This window comes from Taudactylus pleione, unplaced genomic scaffold (genome assembly GCF_031769625.1).
Source record: "Taudactylus pleione unplaced genomic scaffold, aTauple2 ptg000015l, whole genome shotgun sequence".
NCBI lineage: Eukaryota > Metazoa > Chordata > Amphibia > Anura > Myobatrachidae > Taudactylus > Taudactylus pleione.
The window spans coordinates 12,559,043-12,574,670 of record NW_028284417.1 but is presented as its reverse complement, the minus strand read 5'-3'; the positions used below and the strand labels follow the sequence as shown (position 1 = coordinate 12,574,670).

Here is a 15,628-nt window from a genome sequence, read left to right as displayed (position 1 = left end):
AGTAGCAGAGCTTTGAGCATGGGACAAAGAGAAAAAATTAGGCGGATATATGACACGGACATAAAAACTATAGATACTAACATAGTCCCGGAATGCAGCATGTCCACTGCAGTGTGCAGTGAGCGCACGAGTCTAATAGTGAGATGGGCATGATATGACAGTTATTGGACCCTCAATAGCCAGTACTCCTCATAGCGTAGATCAGCATGAGAATAATTATAAAGAGTGACACATTCACCACCACTAGCTGGGAAAGTATGGCGGAGAGGGCTCATCAGCCCGGATCAACATTTTGGTATACTTGTACTGTCTCCATCAATGCCATTAAAAATATCTAATTTTAACTCAGCGTTTCTAGTTAAATACATTTACTTTTAGTGTACAATAGTGGTATTGACCAGTGATACCCAGTTGCCAAATTTCAGACCCATGGGGGCAAGTTAGGAGCGAGGCACACAGACCTTAGCAAGTGTGCTCAAATTATGGCTCTCCATAGCTCCAGACCACAACTTGTCACTTAAAGGGCCTATAGTACATCTGCCTACGATTGAAGTCTGAGGAGTGATGGCTAGACATAAAGTGATAGATACATGAAAGAGTATGATGGAAATTAAGTGAGGAAAGTAACTTTTTATGCGGAGAGCCCTCTGTAAATGAGGGGGCTAATCTGAATCTGGGTTCTAGCGCATGCTTCAGCAGTAAGTATCTATAAAACTGAGCGGAAGGTAGCTGAAATTCAGAGTGGAGCTTGGCAAATGATTTTACCACAGCATTGTCATATAACTGCTCAAAGGAGGTCAGCCCCACCTACCTTACACAGCTTTAGCCAGGAGAGAGTTCCAACAGTGGAGTAGCCAGCTCTATGCCCTGAAAGCACAACAGTTTGGATACTGCATTCTAAATTTTTACCACCTGATTGATCACAGGGAGTCCGACTTAAGTAGCATTAGAGTATGTAAGGCATCAGTAGTATTATCCTATAACCAAGGCCACAAATTTGAAAATTGTGCAGCATTATAATAAAATTATAAATAGGGGACTGTTGAAAAACGTAGAGGGGTTTAGGGTGTACCACTTTCCTTTACAAGGTTAACCTGCCCAATGAGTGGAAAGGACAGCCTGCACCAGAAGCGTAACTTTTATTTAAGATAACAGCTATGGCTGTATGTTCAGGGCAATATAGTCCTGAGGGGTATTTGTGACCCAGATACTTAAAGCGATCGACCCACCATAGTGACAGAGTCAATGGCAGAGATACAGGGCAGGGACCCAGGAGAGGGAGAAAATAGGACTTATCCCAATTAATGGAGAGACCCGAAAAGGTACTAAATTCATCCATCAACTGAAGGACAATGGGTATGGATATACGATAGGCTGCCTAAAAAAGCAGGAGATCATCCGCATACAGCACTACAGTATTAGTTTTGTTGCACAAGCCTCCCAAAACCCGGATGAGTGCACAATAAACAGTGCAAAAAGGGCTCAGGATAGAGAACAACCCTATCACGTGCCCATAGAAAGGGCAAAAGAGCAGGAGACATATCAGTTGATGGAGACTTGTGCCATAGGCTCAGAATACAACATCTGAACCCATCCCAAAGCACTACATGACAGGAAGGACCACTTCATGGAGAAGAAAGGCTTTTATGGCATCCAAAGATACAATGATCATGCCAGATTCCCCTAGGTGGGAGACCTGCAAATGCGTAAATAGACGTCTAGTATTTACTGAAGTGGACTGGCCTGGCATAAAACCTGTCTGGTCTGGATTGACCATGGTAGCTATAATCTGATTGAGCCTAACGGACACAATTTTAGCTAAAATCTTAGCATCCATGGGGAAGTTTCCAAAACTGCTGACCGCATTTACTGTTATAAAGGTATAAAATAAATGGAGAATAGTCTGAAATATCTTGTGGTTTATATTCAAATGTATGTTCTTGAGGAAGCAACATTCTTGAGAAGGAATGATGAGTGTAGGAAGAACAGGAATACTGATGCACACCAGGATATTTCATCCTTCAAGCATCTTCCCAGGCCAAGTCAGGTATAAAATTAGCAAACCTCCCACCACCCTGCAGTAAAGTACCAGGTGATTCATGCCACATAGTAGTGTTTGGTTCCACAACATTATTGAAAACTCCCAGGCATAACACAAGAGAGCTCTACAACTCATTGTAAGAGAAGGGTGGGGGAATATAAACAGCCAATGTAAGGAGGAGTTTGGAGTTTATATTAAAATCAAGAAAAACCACCAGAATCAGTTGGAACAGAATTTAGCACAAATGTACAGTTTTTCTAATAAGTACATATGGGAAGCATGATATGTCCAACCAATCCAGGACTTTTAAAGTGAGAGAACTTTACCCCCAAGTAAGTGTGTTTCAGTAAGGCAAACAACCTCAGGGCTATATTGCCTGGAAATGAAAGAGCACATGAGTTTGTTGTTAATGACCCAAACATTCCACGTGAATACCGTAAGCATACCTACAGACAAATACAGCCGATATAATTGTAGCATCCTGGTCCTCCTAATGTACCATGACCAGGAGACCGCAGGCGCTAACTAGAGACAGGCCCACCCAAAATGGAGGTGCCCATGAAGGACTTCCTCAAGATTAGATATGAATGGTTCGGTTTTAAGCCGCGTATCCATTAGGCGATGGGGTAACGACAGTACGATTACAACATTGTAATCGTACCGTCGTTCCCCATCCCCTGCAGTGCCTACACTGAACGATTAGTCATTCAGTGTAGGCACCCTCCCTCATCCCCGAACATGGTCAATCTGTCATTTTCGGCATATTGACCGGCATGTTCAGGCGATGACTGATGTCGGAAACGACCAGCGGCAGTGCGCAGCGCTGGTTATTTCCAACATTATAGTGCATGATTAATGAGCGATTGCACGATTACGATGTAATAATCGTGCAATTGCTCAATATTGCCTAGTGAATGTGCGCTTGTAGTCAGTTATGTTTGGATTTCAAAAACTGCAGTATATAAAAGGAACAGCTTTGGCGCTAAACAGGGTCCCTGGAGCTGCAAGAGGTGATGAGAGAGGGGAGGATGACTGCACATCCACAGTCAGTCCTGCCTGGGAGTTAGGCCATTCCATAGACGCCGCTGAGGAGCAGAGCCACAGGGAAAAGCACCCCCATTGCAGCTGCAAAGCGGAGATTTTCAAGCAAGTTAAGGGTGATTAACTATGACTATTACAGGTCCGATTGAATTACTGTGTTTGAGAGTCTTTGGGGTTTATTTACGAAGTGTCGGGTTGTAAAACCCAACACTTCTGTTGTGTACCAACAAGTTTGTGTACTAGCAAGACACATCTAGTAAAGGCACTGCCCTTTTAATTATCGGGCAGAAACATGAACAGAAGTGTCGGGTTGACTTCGTAAATAAACCCCTTTAAGTACTAAAGAGAACTCTGTTTAGCTACCTACTACTATAGAGGACAAGTGTACAGTCTGACTGGGAGATTATACTGTAAAAGTGCCTGTTACATCTACAAGCTGCCTACCGAGTATATTAGTGCATTCCAAACCTATTCAAGCTGCATTCAAATCAAAATGTTTCTGTATCCATAAGGCTATTCAAATTGCATTCAGAATACATCAGTGCATTTGACTGGTAGAACCTACTTGCTAGAGAACATCAGAGTATTGTATTTGTCTAAATTACATAAAATAATATCTGTGGGACAATTCTATTTAAAAAGACATTGCTATTTCAAGTATTACTGCTGACTTATATTGTATGCATGCCAACACTTATGGTATCCACCGAAAGTCCAAGCTCGCAACAATAATATATTGCAATGTGTATTTCTGTGCTGCAGTATTGTGTGTGATTGTGGCTATTATTCTGTGAAGGCATTATTAGAGATTAAGGGATTGTTCTGTATTGTATGTGTCACTTTCGTTCCTGTGTTTTATGTTCATACTGTTTCTGTACTTTGTAAAGCGCTGTGGACACCTGGTGGCGCCATAAATATAAAGGATGATAATAAATACCCGAATCCATCCATGTGGCACTTTAGAAATAAGAGAAGCACAGATGTCAAGGACCTCAGATAGCCTGGAAGTACATATGTCCGCAGAGTAGGATAAAGTGTCTGGCAGGGTCACTGAGAAGGAACGAGGGCTTGGAACAGAAACTGGTTTCATGCCTACATACAAAACAAGTTAAATAAAACTCAATATTTAGTAATATATATTTGTTGTGTTATAACAGTACTATATTGTACATACAGGAAATGTTAGAAATGCGTGTTAATCCAAACACATAAGGTTTCCATCATTTGTCAACTTCTAATAATAATTGTCTCTAAATTTACTAAAGTGAGAGTTTTTAGAAGTGAGTTTTAAATGTTTACTTAACATTTAAACAGCACCTTCTAGAAGATAATCGCTAGAATCTGATTGGTTGCTATGTGCAACATCTCTTGTAAAACTCACTTCTAAAAACTCTCACTTTAGTAAATGTACCCCTAAATCTCATGTGTGTATATAATATTAATAATAATAAAACATAATATTAATATAATAACAATAATGATTACCATGATGCAGTGTTTCCCAAGCTCAGTCCCCGAGGCATCCTAACAGTCCAGGGTTTATGGATAAATCAAATTGACTGAGGTACTAATTAATCCACCTGTGCTCAAGCATGGATATCATTAAAACCTGGACTGTTAGGGTGCCTTGAGGACAGAGTTTTGAATCCACTGCCATAATGTCTGTTTCACATTAATGATGAACTAGCTCTGTCGCTTTTGTTGGTTATGTTCTACAACAACTATCTATTTTGTTAGAAAATATGGATATCACATAAGAAGAAAAAAAAAAAGAAGAAGATGTTTTTGACAGAAAGAGGTTTATACCTTTTTGAGATGTTTGTAGAGCTTTTGTGCTATGTGACCAATGCTTTTGGTGAGGTCCAAACTTAAAAAGTTGGCTGAGTTTTGACATAACATAGTGCTGTTCACCAAATGGAACCTGTAATAGAGGTCATAAGCACAGGTGTGAATTTAGACTTGCCTTCAGTGTATTGCTGACTAATGCGTCCCTGTACATGGGGTATTCATATTACCACTGGAGAAGGGTGCATATGGAAAGCTTCCGGCCCATCAAGTGAATACTGGGGAATGGATTCCAGGGATTGTGTCAGAGAAGCAGGATTTAAATCCGTGGTAAAGAAAGGTGTTGGAATCTTGAATTTTACTGCCAAAAGATGTAGCAAGCAAATGAATGCGAACACTGCAGCAATTTCATTTTACATAATAACATTTTAACAGTAACATTTTCACTATAAGTCAAAACAATTAAACGGTAAAGCTATATATTTGTGGCACTATTATCCTTACTTATCTTAAAATAAATATATATATTTCTATGCAGGACTAGAGACGTCCAACATACAGCTAATTTAATTTCAAAGTTATAAAGTTGATTTAAACAACAATAAGTAAAGTATGCTGGAACCAGGGCTCGTCTCTGAAGCTGAGTGGAAATTTCATATATCTGCTGCTCTCAAAAAAAAAAAAAAAATTTCCTCCTATGTTGTGTAGAATTGTCAGAGGAGGAATTGAACATACTGGGGTTTTGTTTTCTTTGTAAGATATTAATTACAATTTATTTCTCCACTAAAGGTAATGTTGGGAGGGGAGCACTCTGCGCTGTCTCCCTTCTGTTTACAGGCCAGACACTGTCAGAATCGTAACACTGCCGCAACCTCTGACCTGGTTCCTAATGTGCTGCGGGCATGCACGGCATCTCCGCGCATCTTCTCTGTCTGTCCTCCTTAGGAAGAGGAACTGGCCCCTGAGTGTCTCGCATATACCAGGGACTGTGTCACACAGAAGAGGCACCACAAACCCACTGTGTCACCACCGATTACAGGTAAAGGCCACTGACATCATTGCATGTACATACAGGTGTGTGCTCCATCATCTAGGCACACCACCTTCATTTACCCTGAATCTCCTTGCTGGATCTATGTCTCACTACTGCATGTGCATACTTGCAATAACCCTATTTTAAGGTGGGTACATACCTGACAGATATATCTGCAGATCGAGTGATCTGCAGATGATGGTCGTTCATACACACTGAACGACCATCATCTGCTTGTGCCGTCGGGTCCCGGCGACTGGTGGGCAGGACCCGGCGGCCGGGTCGGGGGTGTGTCCCGCCCACCTCATGGCTGCCGCTGTGTGTGTGTGTAAGGGCGGTCTGCCGACCGCCCGTACACACCTGCCGATGGACAGATATGTCTGCAGACATATCTGTCCATCGGCTGTGCAGCACAGCCAATGCGATATGTTGGTGAACGACGACGTTCACCGACATATCGCGGGTACACACTGGCCGACGTGCAGCAGATATATTAGCCGATCAATTGATCGGCCAATGTATCTGTCAGTGTGTACCCAGCATTACCTGCACCCTGTTATCTGCCAGTTAATAAACCTGGTTAAATTATCTGCCTTGTGGATTAACCTTCATCGCACACTGCTGACACCTATGAACTCCACAGATCCTGATAATGGTTAAAATCTAGAACATTATAAATCCAGACAGTGGTGCTGTCTGTAGAATGAGACCGAAGGATTACATACTTTATGTATATAACAGAATAAAAACAAGTCATAAATATAATCATTATTCAACATTTTATTCACACTCTGTAAACTTACCAATAGCTGCCAACACTACATTCATACAATATAGTCAACAAATCTTACATTTAGTGAGCTCACTGTCTTTCTTTGTAGTGTTAACGCTGATCCAGTAATCAATCATTGATGTCAAAACTGTCATGTCTGATTCATCTGAAACGTTTCGTCCATAAATTACCTGGAAAAATCAGAACATTTGAGAATAACAATATCAGGATCCCATCAGCCAGTACAGCCATCACTACTACATTACGTATTTATGTCATGCATGGTGAAAGGAATATAGCATAAATAACAGGACTATGGAGAGTTGATGCTGCCCTGGTTAATAATCGTTTTGTTTTCCATATTCTCATACCTCATTATCTAACACTTCTCCATTATTGTTATATATTCATATAAATCATTTCCTATGCTGGCCTATGAGATATGCACTTCTAGTCACATGCACTAAATGCTTGTATGGTATAAGCAGCCTAGTATCTAGTAGTAGTGGTTCTTGTGTTCTGTACATTTCATACAAAATATGTTTTTAAACACTTTTAAGAACTGACTGTAGACTTTTAGAATGTATATACAATGTTCAGTAGTATATCTACATAATTGTGTAAGGCTGTTCCATCTCCTCAAGGAACGCACCTTAATGACTCTCGCTGTGAGGGAGATGGGCTAGCCATATGTAAAAGAGGTGGACCCGTCCTCGAGGTAAGTATGGGAGTGGGGTGTGTTAGGATGCCTCAATGAGGGGGGAAGATGGTGTTGTCACAGAGGGGTGGAAAGAGGAGGACAGCAGAGAGGGGGCAGGGCCAGTCTGAGGGGGCAGAGCTGAGCGGGGCAGGGGGTGTCTGGTGGAGACTGAGGTGACTCGGGTCCATTAAACTAGTAAATAAATAAAGCAACTATTTATTTTCTTTTCTTCATTTACTCACGACGTAAATCATTTGATGCTAAAATATATGTTACATACTTCTGACAGTAGGTATCTGATGGCAGTCCAAGACAGAAGTTTTCCTCCAGTGTCAAGTTCTCCCTCCTTAAATTCATCTTTTAGCACCTTGATGCCCTCCTAAACATGATGAAAATAAATGGATTGTAATTATGTGAACCATGTTTTTGTTTTTCATCAATTATTTTACAATGGTTTTTTTTTTAAATGATGTCAAGGAAAGTTAATTCTGTGAATTTTACAAGAGAATTGTTTTAGGTTTAAGCAATTTAAAAGGTTAGGCTACAACTCTTTACTATGTGAATTGTTATCTGCCAATGATCTCTGTGAAGTCAGAATACATCGCTGGAACACTTTGCACTATGTATTATTTGCAGACATTTTACAGTTTTGTTCTCTACTGAAGAAACAGTTGTTGATTGATTTGTGAAAGGTATATATTCAACAACTGGTACAGAAATAACCCAGACATCAGTCAATAAGGGTCTTTTACTTTTTTATCTTAATATTGTATTTTGTGATAACACATTTCTTCATACCATCAAATCTGAACACCCAAAGCGCATAGTGTCTGGACAATTCCATCCTGTCGAGGTTCCGAATAATGTTCTCATGCGAGCGGCACAATGGAGGAAACAGAGGTTGTGAAGCAGACATGGCCACTCCGGCCGAGAACTGAACACCACAGTTTCATGACTGATAAAGTGCCAGGAGTGAATGATCCCTCGTCTTATATTCTGTTAGAAACATAAACATTCTGTATTAGTACTAGATCAAGTACATTCCTAGGGTAAATGGGAGAAGAGGATATGTAGACATCTCAAAATATAATAATTGTTTTTCACAGTAATAAAAATACTTGCAAACAATAATGTAAAATATGCACCATGTTTTTATTATTAACAGTGAAGCATAAAGCAATTTTGTGTAAGTACAACACTCTTTAATGTCCCTTACCATTGGCGTGTCCACAACAGTTTTCACAGTGTCATGGAGCAGCTGTGTCGGTAGATGTTGGCTGCTTTCGGCAGAAAGCCACACACGGAAGTTCTTGTCTGGGTTCTTCACAGACTTTAGAATCTCTCCAAGCGACATCATTAATTGTGCAGAATTGTGGATGTTCTCCAGTAAAACCCAGCTACCCTGTATGTTTTAAAATACCATAACATTGACTGTTCTCCTAGGCAAGTTGCACAAGTTTAATATTATTCTCCACTGACTTTGCATATACTGTATGCTGTTGTTACATAGGGACAAATTATTACATTTTAACTTTGTTTGTAGCATGATTATATGCTTGTACCTAAATTAGTTAAATGACAAACATGACACATTTGGATAATTTGGCTGATGAGGAGCACATAACTTTACTCAAGACACACTTGAGAGGCCTAGGGATATATTTACTAAAGTCCTGGTTTATAGAAGTGGAGGTGTTGCCCATAGCAATCAATTAGATTCTAGCTATTATCTTCTAGAAGCTGCTAGATAAATGATAAGTAGACTCTGATTGGTTGCCATGGGCAACAACTGCACTTCTAAAAACCCGCAGTTAAGTAAATATACCCCTTAAGGCCCCTACACACTAGACAATATCTTGAGCGATTTGGTCGATTCCGATACATCGGAACGACAAATCGTTCATATTGTCCAGTGTGTCCGCACGCTCCCGCTGGTTGTCCGTTGCATCCTCAGATCTTTTGTACATGCAGAAAGATCTGAGGATGTAGCTAGCCCCGCTACAACCCTGCCTTCGCTGCTGGCATCAGCAAGTGTGTATGCTTGCAGATGCCGCCACCCCCACCGGGTCTGTCGGTCATGATAGATTGGTTGGGTACATCTCGTCTAATGTGTACCCAGCTTTAGCTTCTATATTTTCAACACAACTGTTTACGATGGATGAATGAGAAAATTATCCTCTCTACAGGGTAATACTAAAGAGTGCATTTACTTTCATGCTACTTATATTAAAATGTTCTAGGAACAATTGAGAAAATCTTTATTTGAATGTTAGACTACATTTAAGCAGTCATATAGCAGTTAATTTAATAAGTTCAGATACACTATTCCTAATTTCTATATTGCTCTGCCAATGCACAGTCCCAACACTATTTATTCTGAGAATTTATATCTGTCATATACAGAACACATTGAGCAGGTGCACATATACAGTCAGGTGCATAAATATTAGGACATTGACAAAATTTTCATATTTTGGCATTATTCACCACCACAATGGCTTTGAAATGAAACAAACAAGATGTGCTTTAACTGCCGACTTTCAGATTTAATTTGAGGGTAATTACATCCAAATCAGGTGAACGGTGTAGGAATTACAATGGTTTCTATATGTGCCTCCCACTTTTTAAGGGGCCAAAAGTAATGGGACTATCAACTCAAAAGCTATTTCATGGACAGGTGTGGGCTATTCCCTCGTTATTTCATTATCAATTAAGCAGGTAAAAGATCTGGAGTTGATTCTAGGTGCATTTAGAATCAGTTGCTGTTGACTCTCAATATGAGATCCAAAGAGCTGTCACTATCAGTGAAGCAAGCCATCATTAGGCTGAATAATCAAAACAAACCCATCAGAGAGATAGCAAAAACATTAGGTGTGGCCAAATCAACTGTTTGGAACATTCTTAAAAAGAAAGAACGCACCGGAGAGCTCAGCAACACCAAAAGACCCGGAATACCACGGAAAACAACTGTGGTGGATGACAGAAGAATTATTTCCCTGGTGAAGTAAAACCCCTTCACAACAGTTGGCCAAATCAAGAACACTCTCCAGGTGGTAGGTGTATATGTGTCAAAGTAAACAAACAAGAGAAGACTTCACAAGAGTGAATATAGAGGGTTCACCACAAGATGTAAACCATTGGTGAGAAACAAAAACAGGAAGACCAGATTAGAGTTTGCCAAACAACAATGAGACAAAGATCAACTTGTACCAGAGTGATGGGAAGAGAAGAGTATGGAGAAGGAAAGAAACTGCTCATGATCCAAAACATACCACCTCATCAGTGAAGCATGGAGGTGGTAGTGTCATGGCATGGGCATGTATGGCTGCCAATGGAACTGGTTCTCTTGTATTTATTGATGATGTGACTGCTGACAAAAGCAGCAGAATGAATTCTGAAGTGTTTCGGGCAATATTATATGCTCATATTCAGTCAAATGCTTCAGAACTCATTGGATGGCGCTTCACAGTGCAGACGGATAATGACCCGAAGCATACTGCAAAAGCAACCAAAGAGTTTTTTAAGGCTAAAAAGTGGAATGTTATGCAATCGCCAAGTCAATCCCCTGACCTGAATCCGATTGAGCATGCATTTCACTTGATGAAGACAAAACTGAAGGGAAAGTGCCCCAAGAACAAGCAGGAACTGAAGACATTTGCAGTAGAGGCCTGGCAGAGCATCACCAGGGATGAAACCCAGCGTCTGGTGATGTCTATGTGTTCCAGACTTCAGGCTGTAATTGCCTGTAAAGGATTTGCAACAAAGTATTAAAAAGTGAAAGTTACATTTAGGATTGTTTAGTTTGTCCCATTACTTTTGGCCCCTTAAAAAGTGGGAGGCACATATAGAAACCGTTGTAATTCCTACACCTTTCACCTGATTTGGATGTAATTACCCTCAAATTAAATCTGAAAGTCTGCAGTTAAAGCACATCTTGTTTGTTTCATTTCAAAGCCATTGTGGTGGTGAATAGAAGCCAAAATATGAAAATTCTGTCAATGTCCCAGTATTTATGCACCTGACTGTATTTATTATGGTGTAACAGAAAAGCATTCCGTAAATTAAAGTTTGAAGAGCTACTGTTTATGGTTTATTTAAATATGATCTTTGGTGCAAATTTTCTGCAAAACTTCAATTGAATTTTTAAAAAAAAATGTGATTGTGGCTGGGACTAATTAAAGCCATCATTAACATTTTGCAAAGCAACGGTAAAAGATTAGAGAAGTAGGCCTACATCTGTGGAAGCCGCTGACACCAGAGAAGGCGGAGAAATGCATGAAGAGGGAACTGCTTGCCAGCCAGTGTGTGGTCATCACTCCTTGTGACCACAGTACGGGGTGACTTTCACTGGAATCACAAGCAAGGCTGGGACTTTATTATTTCCAACATATAGGCTGCAGCATAGGAAGCCACCAGCAGCCTGGAGGTAAGAGACTGCTGTGCATGCTTTAAATCAAGGAGAAAATTTATACTATGTAAACTCACAGGGAACTGTGCATTGGCCTTTGCTTGTTCTAACAATATTAACACCCGTAGAGACTGTGAATGCTGAATATAACTCAATATACATGAGCAGATGGTGGTTATAACTCCTCCTATAGTTACATTACAAATAATATACTAACATGCTAAATGACTGTTGCTTGAGACTAACAAAATAATCCTTGCTACCAACACTGCCACCCATTGGAGGAGGGTATCTTCCCACAGGAGTTACCTGAACAATAGTATGAAGTGCAGAGCAAATGATATGCTAGCATATTAAGAGACTTTATTGCTTGTGCCTGATAGTATAACCCCTGCAACCAACATTGCAACCCATTGAGGAGTACGAATTCTACAGGTGTTGTCTGAGCAATACTATGAAGTACTTTTATAATTATTCAAAATTGGGTATAAACTTTTTCACCAGCCATGTGATTCTATTGTATTTTACATATATACGTGTTTTCTATTAAATAATTTTAATAAGATCTGACCGTCAGCTCTTCCTTATTGAAGATGTTGATTCCCGGAGAACAATATAAAGTTACAGGTAAAATTAATAAAACAACCAAAAACTTACGAATATTCAGAGATAATGTGTAGCATTTACTCCAATTTTCTACTCTAAATGTAATCATATCCTTTAAGTGTGGAGTACCTCTGCTAGCCACTGACCTTGCACTCTCTGGATCACTATTTAATTAGTGTAGCTAAAGGGCAATATTATTTCTTTGAGTAAGGAGACCATTCTGCAGAATTTCTTGAAAGTTCTTGATTGCTATTACTCATATTATAGTGGAGGCATTAAAGATTAAGGGGCAGATTCAATTAGCCGCGATAAAACTAAAACAGAACGCCGGAGATGTTTTCGCATTATTCAACTGTTTTGTTGCAATATTTTCGCGTCTTTTGGCAATGCGCACTCCCATTTTTCGCCCTATACCCTATCCTATTATTATAAAAGACGCAAAAATGCATAAGTGTGAAAACTGCACATGGTGAAACCAGCCAAAAGTACAGCACATTTTGGGGAAATCAGTCTGTAGCCCATAAAAAGCCTAACTGACAATATAGAAGTGTATTAATAGCCATTATAAAAGTTTTTTGGGTTCTTAAATTGTGTCAAATGGTTGTTATATGCATATTTGCTTAAGTGTTGAAAAATTATAAAATAGCAATATTTTTTGGAGATAATAATGGCTGTAGTTAAATTTGGGATACATTAAAATGGGTGCTAGTATAATTTTGTGTCTGTAAAGAGCAGTTTAAATAAAAAATAAAAAAATACACCTGCTGCAGCCACCTGCAGTCCTAAAAACACCTGTCCTATCCATACAGCCCCCTAAAGTACCTGACCCAGTACTTTAAATCCATTTTCCACTACTTTTATTTTTTTCACCCAAAAATTTCCATTTCATTATTAATTAGTCAATAAGGGGAGTGTCCAAGGGGCACTGAACCAAGTCCCCACATTTTTAGCCAAAAATAGGGATTTTGCATATATTTTCACCTGCTCAGAGATGGTGAAAACAGTTAGCCGATTTTTGTCTATGGAGTTTTCGCACATGCGAAAACTTCGGCAATAGGATTGCACAATACGTAGTTTTGTGCAAAAAGTTCGCACCTGCGAACGCTCTTCGCCAATACGTGGCTTTTCGCGGCTAATTGAATATGCCCCTCATTTGCACTTCCTGGACAGCATTACAAACACGCCACAGAAGCAATATCAGACCGGAAAATATAAAACCTGTTTCTTCTTCTTGTACAAAGGAGATTAGTCAGTCCTTAGACAGCCGTTCCAAGACTACTCAGATATAATGAATGTAAATATATTACCTCTGACATTGCATGCAGCAGAACTTCCTGTACGTCCTCCTCAGGGATGCTGATTGGGAAAACAGTGATTTTCTGTTTCCGTCTCTCTGCTAAGTCCATGAGTAAGGTGCGAGGTAAGTTACAATCAGTGCCATAGATTAGTAACCCTGGTTTATTGGGTGACATCCACAATAGGGAGGACTGAAGATCAACAACTACATCTGCAGCATAACTGTAATTGTAGAGTTCAGTGTAGTTAAATTTGACCCATATTTTTAGATCAGTGTCCAATTTGCACACACAACTGATAACTACAATACTTCAAAGGTTACCTACATTTTCCCCAGAGTAGCACTAATGTAGTTAGATGCTGATGGGAGTATTCTATCCATCCTAATGGCTCGCAAGACTAAGAACCTCTGAAGGGGATTTAGTCCTTCCATTCCCTCAGGCCATTTTACCTTAAAAAGAATTCAATACTTCAGAAACTCAGATCAAAGTTTGTAGTTTGAATGTTATAGGAATTTCAGTAACAAAACAAGAATTCATATACAGAATTTTTGTGTGAGAAAATTAATTATTTAATAATTTTGTTTCCAAATGGTTCCATCACCTAATGTTTCTATGTGTTTCTTAAAAATATTATTTAATAACAAAAACTTTTGAAACCATGGTGATACTGTTATATCATTATGTTGGCACTATTAATGATTCACACTGTAGAACACTATTTTTGTAAAATGAGAGTTCAGTGCAATGTAATCTTGCATTTAAATCACAGCTGCAGCACTTTAACTTCATTTGCATAAGTGGGTGTGACTTAGACACATTAATTGAGTCAGGCAGGGCCTGCGGCCATTGTCATCATTATCAGCTTGCAAATTGCATCAGGGTTTTAGCACCTGCAAATGATGTCCCTCCAAAAAGGTGCATATGCAATATTTACTGGCAATCTTGGCAACAATTCACGTCAACACACCAATGGTATACTTTGACCTTTTCGTCACACCCTTTCTTACCCCTGACCCAGTCACCTTGTTGTACTGAGCCACAAATGCAAGTTGCCAGGAAAAAAGAGATTGTAAAATTATGTACATGGACACTGAAAAAGAGCAAGTTGTGGAAACATAAGTCGCAATTGACATTTGCGTCCAACTATGAATGAGGGCCACAGTGTTTTTTCTTCATCTACATCCGGAATCCTGACTGACGAAATCCCGGTGCCGGAATTCCACTACCCGGCCAGAAGACTGATGCCGAAATACCGACAGTAGTTGATATGCCGATGACGGAATCCCGACAGCCGGGATGACAAACGTGAGTATAGCGGGTTTGTTAGATCTTAGCCGCAGGGGGGAGGAGGGTTAGGTGTCACGGGGGGAGGGCGGAGTTAGGCTAGGAGAGGGGGAGATTAGGATTAGGTACCCCCGGGGTGGGTTAGGCACCACTGGCGGGGGTTAGGCCTAAGGGGGGAGCATTAGGTTTAGGCGCCAAGGGGGGAGGGTTAGGTCTTAGCTGCAGGGGGGGAGAAGGATTAGGTGTCACGGGGGGGGGGGGCGCGGGGGTTAGGCTAGGGGATGGGGAGATTAGGATTAGGTACCCCCGGGGTGGGTTAGGTACTAAGGGGGGCGGGTTAGGGTTAGACACTAACGGGAGGGTGGAGAGGGTTAGTGTTAGGATGTAGGAACAGAGGGTTAGGGGTGAAGGGGGGAGGGTTACTATGCTTACCGGACCATTGTCGGGATCCTGAGCATCGGGATGCCACTGTCGGTACATTGACAGCAGGCATCCCGACTGCCGGGATTTCATACCCATTCCCTCTTATTGGAACAGATACAATAATGGCTACATAATAAGAAACCTGTAACAAGTCTGTTTGAATATAGGACCTTAATTGCCATTCTGGCTAGTCTTTCATAAGGAGTAAGAATATCACATAATATAATTCAGTCCATA

The 15,628-nt window shown here is 40.3% G+C and overlaps 1 protein-coding gene across 1 annotated transcript in view; it reads right to left on the bottom strand.

Moving 5' to 3' along the window:
* The window catches only part of LOC148542122 (dynein axonemal heavy chain 5-like), a 356,598-nt gene that overhangs the window by 7,255 nt on the left and 333,715 nt on the right, over positions 1-15,628 (bottom strand). The window contains exons 94-102 of the mRNA XM_088471686.1: positions 14,009-14,133; positions 13,694-13,904; positions 8,589-8,774; positions 8,171-8,368; positions 7,653-7,751; positions 6,752-6,863; positions 5,098-5,228; positions 4,889-5,003; positions 4,020-4,174 (exon numbers count right to left, since the gene is read on the bottom strand). Coding sequence (XP_088327812.1) covers positions 4,020-4,174; positions 4,889-5,003; positions 5,098-5,228; positions 6,752-6,863; positions 7,653-7,751; positions 8,171-8,368; positions 8,589-8,774; positions 13,694-13,904; positions 14,009-14,133 — 1,332 coding nt within the window. The remainder of the gene's footprint in view (positions 1-4,019; positions 4,175-4,888; positions 5,004-5,097; positions 5,229-6,751; positions 6,864-7,652; positions 7,752-8,170; positions 8,369-8,588; positions 8,775-13,693; positions 13,905-14,008; positions 14,134-15,628) is intronic.